Below are 7240 nucleotides of genomic sequence, written 5' to 3'. Positions count from 1 at the left end.
CCTTTGCCAGTGTCTGATCACCTTCACAGTGAATTACAGTTTACTAATGCTTAAATGGATTTTCCTGTATTTCAGTTTGTGCCCATTGTTGGTCACCCCCTGGCTGGGCACCACTGAGAGGAGCTTGGCTCCTTCTTCACTGCTTCTCATCAGGTGTTTATGCACAGCTGGGATAGCTCATGCCTTTTTACAAACTGGATATCAGCCACGAGCTCCTGCCTCTGTCACCAACTGCTAATTTTAGCAACTGTTCACATCACCAGAATTATTATTGCTAGAAAGTTAGTTCATGACAGTGGTTACCAAAAACTTAGGCAGTAGTCACACTTTGTAGATAACTTCTATTAGGTTTTTTTCCCCCCTTAAAATTCTCAAGTCATATAATGTTTTATTTCATTTCTGATGCCAAATGCATGAGAGGAAATAAAATTATTCACTGTTGAGAGTGAAAGCCTAAAGTTTGCTTCTTATATTGACTTCAAAACGTGTTCCTCTTAAATTTCATTTGCTCCAAAGAGATTAAAAATGAGGCATTTCAGAAATGTATCATTTATGAAATCTTACTCTGGAAAAAAATCACCTAAAAATTCGCATGAAGGATAAATTAGTCTTCTAGTAGATGAAGCCAATTAACATTTACAGTGGCAGAAATCTGTGAAAATGATGGGATAAGTGAAGACTGCAGTGGTCAAAGCAATCCCCAAACCAGCTCTTCTGGAAACTCTCAAGCTATGCAAGTCAGGCAGATGTGATGAGATGCAGGGAAAGTATCTGTGAGATACCCAAGAGTGAGCATCCTAACCATACTCAGGTAATCAAGAAAAACTCACCCCTTTCCTCTAGTACAAGGGTTTTTTTCATGTCACTTCAGTTAGAAATGCAATTTTAATCGCCTTACGGAGTCTGAGACAAATAAAGCTCATCAACTGAATTTGGATTTAACAGCACACTAGACCTTGGGAGAACCAAGAACCTCAGTGCCCTGCAGAAATCCCACAGAAGTGTGAGTGCTCAGTACCTGTCTGCCCCACGGGTACAGTATGTGGCTGTGATGCACAGGATGCTGAAATTAAGAATCCCATTTTGAAGCCTTATGAAGCAGAATTTTGAAACCAAGATGCATTAATAATAACACATTTCTGTCATCTCCAATTGGCATAGGCTGCAGAGACTTACACTAGGAACAAGTTAATTTTCTATGTGGTAAACACATGTAACTTAGGACACCAAAAATACTCACTTTTCCAAGACTGCTTCACTCACAAGCCACCAAGTGTGCTCACTATTGTTGAGGGGAAGTGCCCTATGTAGTTTGTAAGTACATCCACCCACAAGGAACAAACCAGGGCAGTCAGCTTTCAGGGTAAGAGCTGCTTTCTCTCAATAGAATGTTTGTCCTTAGTTAAAACCAAAGAAAGAATCAGACCTGTCCTTGGAGGTAGAACTACAAACTTCTAATCAGTGCTACTGAGTAAAGGTATTATTAATGAAGATGTTTCTGGAGCAGCTTCTGGAAGAAAATCATGTGGCTACCTACAGACAGTAGAAATAAGCAGCCAGTACTGGTGAAAACTGAAACTGTGCAGTGGTTCATAGACAAGAAACAGGAGCAGATCTCAGAAACATAATGACACCTCAAGGTCACTTCAGAGTACTGAACATGCCAAACATCTTCAAAGTACTCCTACACACAACCAGAGCCTTGTGTGTAGTTTTAACCCTGCTTAGTTTCATAGCAGCTGAGATACTGAATACCCAAGTAGGTAACCAGATATCTCCAGGAAAAGGGAGCATGGAGCCAGCTCTATTGGCACTAGATGCCGTCTTGAAATACATTTTCCAGTCAGTCAAGCATTCCATTAGCAAATTCACATCTAAAGTCTTTGGCAAGGCAGGAACATTGTACTCTCTTGCCCTGGGTAATTGCACAGACCAAGTGAATCTGACAGCCATTTTGATACCTGGGAATATGCCTCAATGCACACTAACTGTTTTGTTTTTAAAACTGAGCAAGGCCAGCACATATGTTTGAGAGTGGATATCTGCCTATGCTGGGCACTAGTTCATGAAAGTCAGGTTTCTGTCACAGATCTAAGGCAAATATTACAATTTACAGGAAAGAAATGAGGACATCGATACATTGTGCGTTATTGGAGACGTACAGCCTTTATAACACGGTGGCTTTCACTATGATCTCTGGGTTCTCTATGTCCTTTTTGCTTTGCACCATCCTCAGTTCCAGCTGGGCTGAGTTTGGTTTGTTTCCTTCTCCAGCTTGTGCTAGAAAGGTGACATCAGAACATATTAAAATCAGCAGTATAAAAAGAAACAAATTACATTATTCTGTTACCCCACGATTTTCTCTATGTTCCTCCTCTCCCCAGTCTCCCTCACTATCCTCTGCTAAAGGCTTCCAAGGTGTGAGATCCAGTGAGTTCTCATCACCCTTGTTCTGCACCTCTCTTCAGGAAAGAAATATGGTTCTGCTGTTAATTAGAAAGGCACACAGACATGCTCTGAGAACCCACAGATCCTAAATAATTAAAACCTGAAAGACATGGGAAGTCCAAGGGGAGAGAAGGCAAAAAAACCCCCACTCCTCACATGGGCAATGAAGCAAAGAGACTATTATTAGTTGATAAACCCGTGTCAATACTAAACACACACTCAAAGGGAAAGTGAGAGAGCTACACTTGAAGTAGAAGCTCTTTTCCATGTCAAACTCAGCACTTCCTCAAGTTCTGCCACTGTTTTGCCAAGCTGAGTCAAGCACAGTCAGCCTGACTGTCGCCTCACTACAAGCTAAACAGTGACATCTTCAGTCGGTTGTTGTCAAAAATAGGCTTGAAGGACACAGTAAGGAATATGCAGACAAGACTACCGAGCTCTCATTCCATAAATTGTCTGGCTGCTCCTGTAGTCAGGAAACCCAGAGAGCTCTTGGAATGTTTCTTCTGATGCAAATGCAGACAGAACACAGGAACAAGGTCTGGGTGAATTACCTTTTGCACTCTTAATGGTCCTCTGCAGCACGTGCTGCATGGCTGACACAGTCTTTTCACATGCCACCTGCATCAACATAACATATTCAGGTGTTAGTAAAACTTCAGCTGCCCAGTTTAGTGTTATTATTATTTCAAAAACACTGATGTGAAGGGGCAAACATGACTAGTGACACTAACAGGATGACAACTGTGCAATGTACAGTTTTAGAATCAAAATTTAACTTAATTCTCTCAAAACAGGTATTATAAACCAGAGACCTGTATCAAGGATTGTATGTCCTTCAGGGAAAGAAACAGAAAATTAGATCTGAGAAATTCTTTTCAGTGCTTATTATGAAGTGAGGATAAATAAAAGTAATTACAAAAATGCCTGCAGTCTCTCTCTCTAGGGAGAACAACATCTTATTTGCCAAAATTACAAAATCCACGTCAATGAAATGCAACTGTTCAATGTCTCTTTAGGCAAATGGGAAATTATGAGGTTCTTCCTCTGAGGTGAGGAAAAAAAGCCAAAACAGAAGTGAGTCTTTATATAATGTCATAGATTAAAAGTTATTTAAAAAAACACAAAAGAAACAGGGTCTAAACTTGCAGAGAGATGAGTAACTAATAATTCACCATCCCTGGAGGTTTTCAAGCTGAGACTGGATGTGGCACTTAGTGCCATGGTCTAGTGACCACGGTAGGGTTGGACTCGATGATCTTGAAGGTCTTTTCCAACCTGGTTGATTCTATGATTCTATGAACTTCTCCCATACCTTCAGATTATTTGGATGCTTGTGTGTCCATGCCAAAAGCATAGCAGCAAACAAGTCTCCTGTTCCAACGAAGACAGCATCCACTTTAGGAGACTCCACCCGAATTCTCTGTGTTATCCTGGTACCATCTGCTTTAGCTACAACACAGATAGACACTTAAGTCCCAGACAAAGCAACTAATACAACAGCATTTACTAGGATTTTAAAAAGCATCAGATTTGAATTCCTTTGCTGTTTGGAATGTGAAGCTGTTAAGGAGTATTGTAAACTTGGTACTAGCTGTTTTAAAAGGCACAACCTTCCAAACCTTGGCCACCTTGGGATAGCATTTACAACTTAAATACTGTACCTACTTCACTTAGGAGGGAGGAGGTAGGTAGCAGCATCATTTTTCATCCCTCCTAACTGTGCCCATCTCAGCTGAAAGCACTGTGTGACAGGCTGAGCACACAATAAATCCTGGTGACAGTACACAAGGGGATATGAAAGATGAAACAGAAGGATATTTTATATCCTATCAGGGGAGAAACAGTGTGCTAAAAGGAGAGTGTAACTTTTGAATGATTTCATGAAAACATTCCTAGTTGCCGTTTTATATCACTGCTACTTGTCAGGACCATTACTAGGGGCTTTACCAGCCCTGATAAACCTCCCCCAGGGCATCCTCCACCATGCAAGCTCTGCCCACTTGCCCAGGAGCTGCACAGGAGCTCAGGCCTTGCACAAGTTGTGTTGTAGGTGTACCTGTGTGCAGCCCTGGTGTCCTGACTTACTGATTGGATTTTCCAGATTCTCACCTTTCTCCAGGGATTACTGGACTGTCCATGGGACCTGTCTGCCATCACCATCCTTGTTCTGCTCACCTCATTCTGTGGGCCTGTGCCCTGGGGGTGAGAGCACTATTCTACCTGTGCTTCCACCACTCTCAGCCCCCAGTTTGTCTTCCCTCATGGAGCAGCCCTGGTCTTACCATTTCCTGATATCACAGTAAAAGTTGTTCACTCAGGGATCTAAACTTCTTCCATGCACTACAGATGGGTCTGATGAAACTACTTCAAGAAGCACAGAAGAGGCTAAAAGAAACCACAATTAAAGAAGTTCATGACTCACTTTTTCTGTGGCTTCCCAGAGCAATTAGGTAGTCATTTCCTAGAGGTGCCTGTAGATCTGAGCTTGTGATCACCACAGTCTCTGGTCCCATGGCATGGAGCACATCCATTACCTTTCAACGTGCAAAAAGGCAGGAATCAGTGACTGCAGCAGCTGTTGATTAAATTTAGCATCATTCACAGTACAGAGGATTTTTGACAAGCACCTTATTTTGGCATCTTTTGTAAAAAAGAAAAACCAGTTTCTTCCCAAATAATTCCCTATAGTGGCATTACTTTGAAACATGGGAATCAAAACATCCCTGTTTAAATGTACACCCTTGTTAAAATACACAAGCATCTGTTTGTGTTATCTTTGGATGCTCCTCTGAGAAGAATACTGTTCCAGCTGTGACCAGAGTTTTGGCCTTCATTGTGTTTTCAGAACATATTATCCAAAGAGTAAGTGAACAAATACACAGACACATGCACCTGAGCTGGCATCTTCAAACACCTGCTAGAAAACCCAACAACTCCAGGTCATGGCAGTCACACTTAGCTACTACTTTTAGAATTAGCAAAAATTTGAGCATCTAAATCAGAGGCACAAGTGTGTCTGTCTCAATTTTGCTTTCTCACTCTGTTTCAACCCCCAACTTACACCTGTAAACTATATACCTTTGCAGGTGTATTTCCACTCTGTCTATTCCTCACTTAAACTCATTCATGCTCTACTTCTGGCATGCCAAGTGGCTGGAAGAAAGAATGACTTCAGTAATGAGTTTAGCATGAAACACAGATAAAATATAAATACTCCCAGAAGACTTTAACTAAAAATCCTCTCAGGCTAGCTGTGACTCATGAGCAGCTGAATGATAAGGATTTATTTCTGCTATTTTTTAATCCTCTACTGCTTTTCTTTCTTGTCTAAACTTCCAAGGTACTTCAACTGTCAGACCTCTTTGCACAGTCATCAGTTGGGTTTTAAAGAAGCAGTAAATCCACCAGCATATGCTGATGTAATCAGCCTGTGAGGTAATAATAAACTAAATTTCACTTCTCGGTCACAATTCACCAAGATCCTAACCTCCACTATTTCCAGTTGTAGGACTTAGTCTCTTCTACATTAATATTACATCACATTTAATTTTATGTTAGAAAACAACACTGTGGTCACTAATCTTGCTAAAGAAATCAAAGAGAGCAGGTCACCACAGAAATCAATGCCACAATTCCTACCACCTCCAAAGGGGAAAAATTCCAGCATGGATTATTAGTCAGAAGGACAGACCCATATATGACATACAGCTGGGGAGACAGATTAAAACACAATATCCTGCAAGCAATTCTTTTAAAAATGCTTCCAATTTTAAGCATAATTCCATCTCTTTAGAAGAAATTTTTTAATCACAAATAAGAGCCAATCAGGCAGTCAGAAAACTAACTTGCAGAAGTGTTCAGCACATGAAACTCATGAAATATGCAAATCTAGAACTAGTGGCTGCTCAGCTAAGAGTGTTCTCCTCCAGACTGGGGCTCCAGTGGAGAGGATGAGCATGGCAGGAGTGAGTTGCAGTTTGCAGCTAGTGGCATGAAGCACAGCTCATCGTCCTCACCCAGCACGGTGGGGTAATGTAAAACTGGGGGGAATTAAAAGAGCTGAGATCTTTGTAGCTGCTTCCTGCCGTGAAGCCATGGTAGCCAACCAATATTGTATGACGTTGCTAGAGGTATAAAACAACAAACATTTGGGCTGACAGATCCCCAGCTACTCTCCAGGGTGCCACTGCAGCTGCAGTTTGTATAAATATTTTGTATTCTTTTGAAGTTCAAAACCAAACTGGAAGGAATAACATCAGTCCATTACAAAAGCACTCGACTACTCAAGCAAACAAAGAGCTCAGGCCTTCTCAAGACATCAATAAAAACATATTCCTCTTTTGTCCTTCACTATCAAGCCCAACAGCTTTTTATTTTCTTCAGTTTGTGTGAAAGGGTAAATCTTTACACCTCGATGCAATATATTTGCAGGCCATCTATCATCTCTGTATGGCAATGACAGCAGCTGTCAAGGCTGTGGATTTGTCCAGGAGAATGAGGAAAAGCTGCACAAGACTCAACGTGGACAGCACACAGAGAGATCCAAATACGTTCCTAACCCCCAGGGTCCCCCTGGGGTTTTCACCCCAACCAAAGCATTTCCACAGCTCTGACAACCTCTGGGTGCTTGCCATGTGTGCTGCTGCCACTCTTACACTGCAAGCTCACAGAGACCTACCCATCACCATTCCTTTATCTGTGTGACACTAGAATAGGAAATGTGTTGTGCCTGGAGTGTAGGAGCTTTAATGATAAACAGAAAGAAAGGACAGAGGCCAAAGTGACTTCA

At 41.5% G+C, this 7240-nt stretch overlaps 1 protein-coding gene across 1 annotated transcript in view; it reads right to left on the bottom strand.

Annotated features, from left to right (window-relative positions):
* Positions 1-1942: 1942 nt before the first annotated feature.
* The window catches only part of PDXK (pyridoxal (pyridoxine, vitamin B6) kinase), a gene marked incomplete at its 5' end in the record, with an annotated part of 19791 nt that continues 14493 nt past the window's right edge, over positions 1943-7240 (bottom strand). The window contains 4 exons of the mRNA XM_009081210.1: positions 1943-2280; positions 3003-3069; positions 3764-3900; positions 4874-4985. Coding sequence (XP_009079458.1) covers positions 2168-2280; positions 3003-3069; positions 3764-3900; positions 4874-4985 — 429 coding nt within the window. The remainder of the gene's footprint in view (positions 2281-3002; positions 3070-3763; positions 3901-4873; positions 4986-7240) is intronic.

This window comes from Acanthisitta chloris, unplaced genomic scaffold, assembly GCF_000695815.1.
Source record: "Acanthisitta chloris isolate BGI_N310 unplaced genomic scaffold, ASM69581v1 scaffold18598, whole genome shotgun sequence".
Lineage (NCBI taxonomy): Eukaryota > Metazoa > Chordata > Aves > Passeriformes > Acanthisittidae > Acanthisitta > Acanthisitta chloris.
Note: the sequence above shows the minus strand (reverse complement) of the source record. Positions and strands in the feature narration are given on the sequence as shown.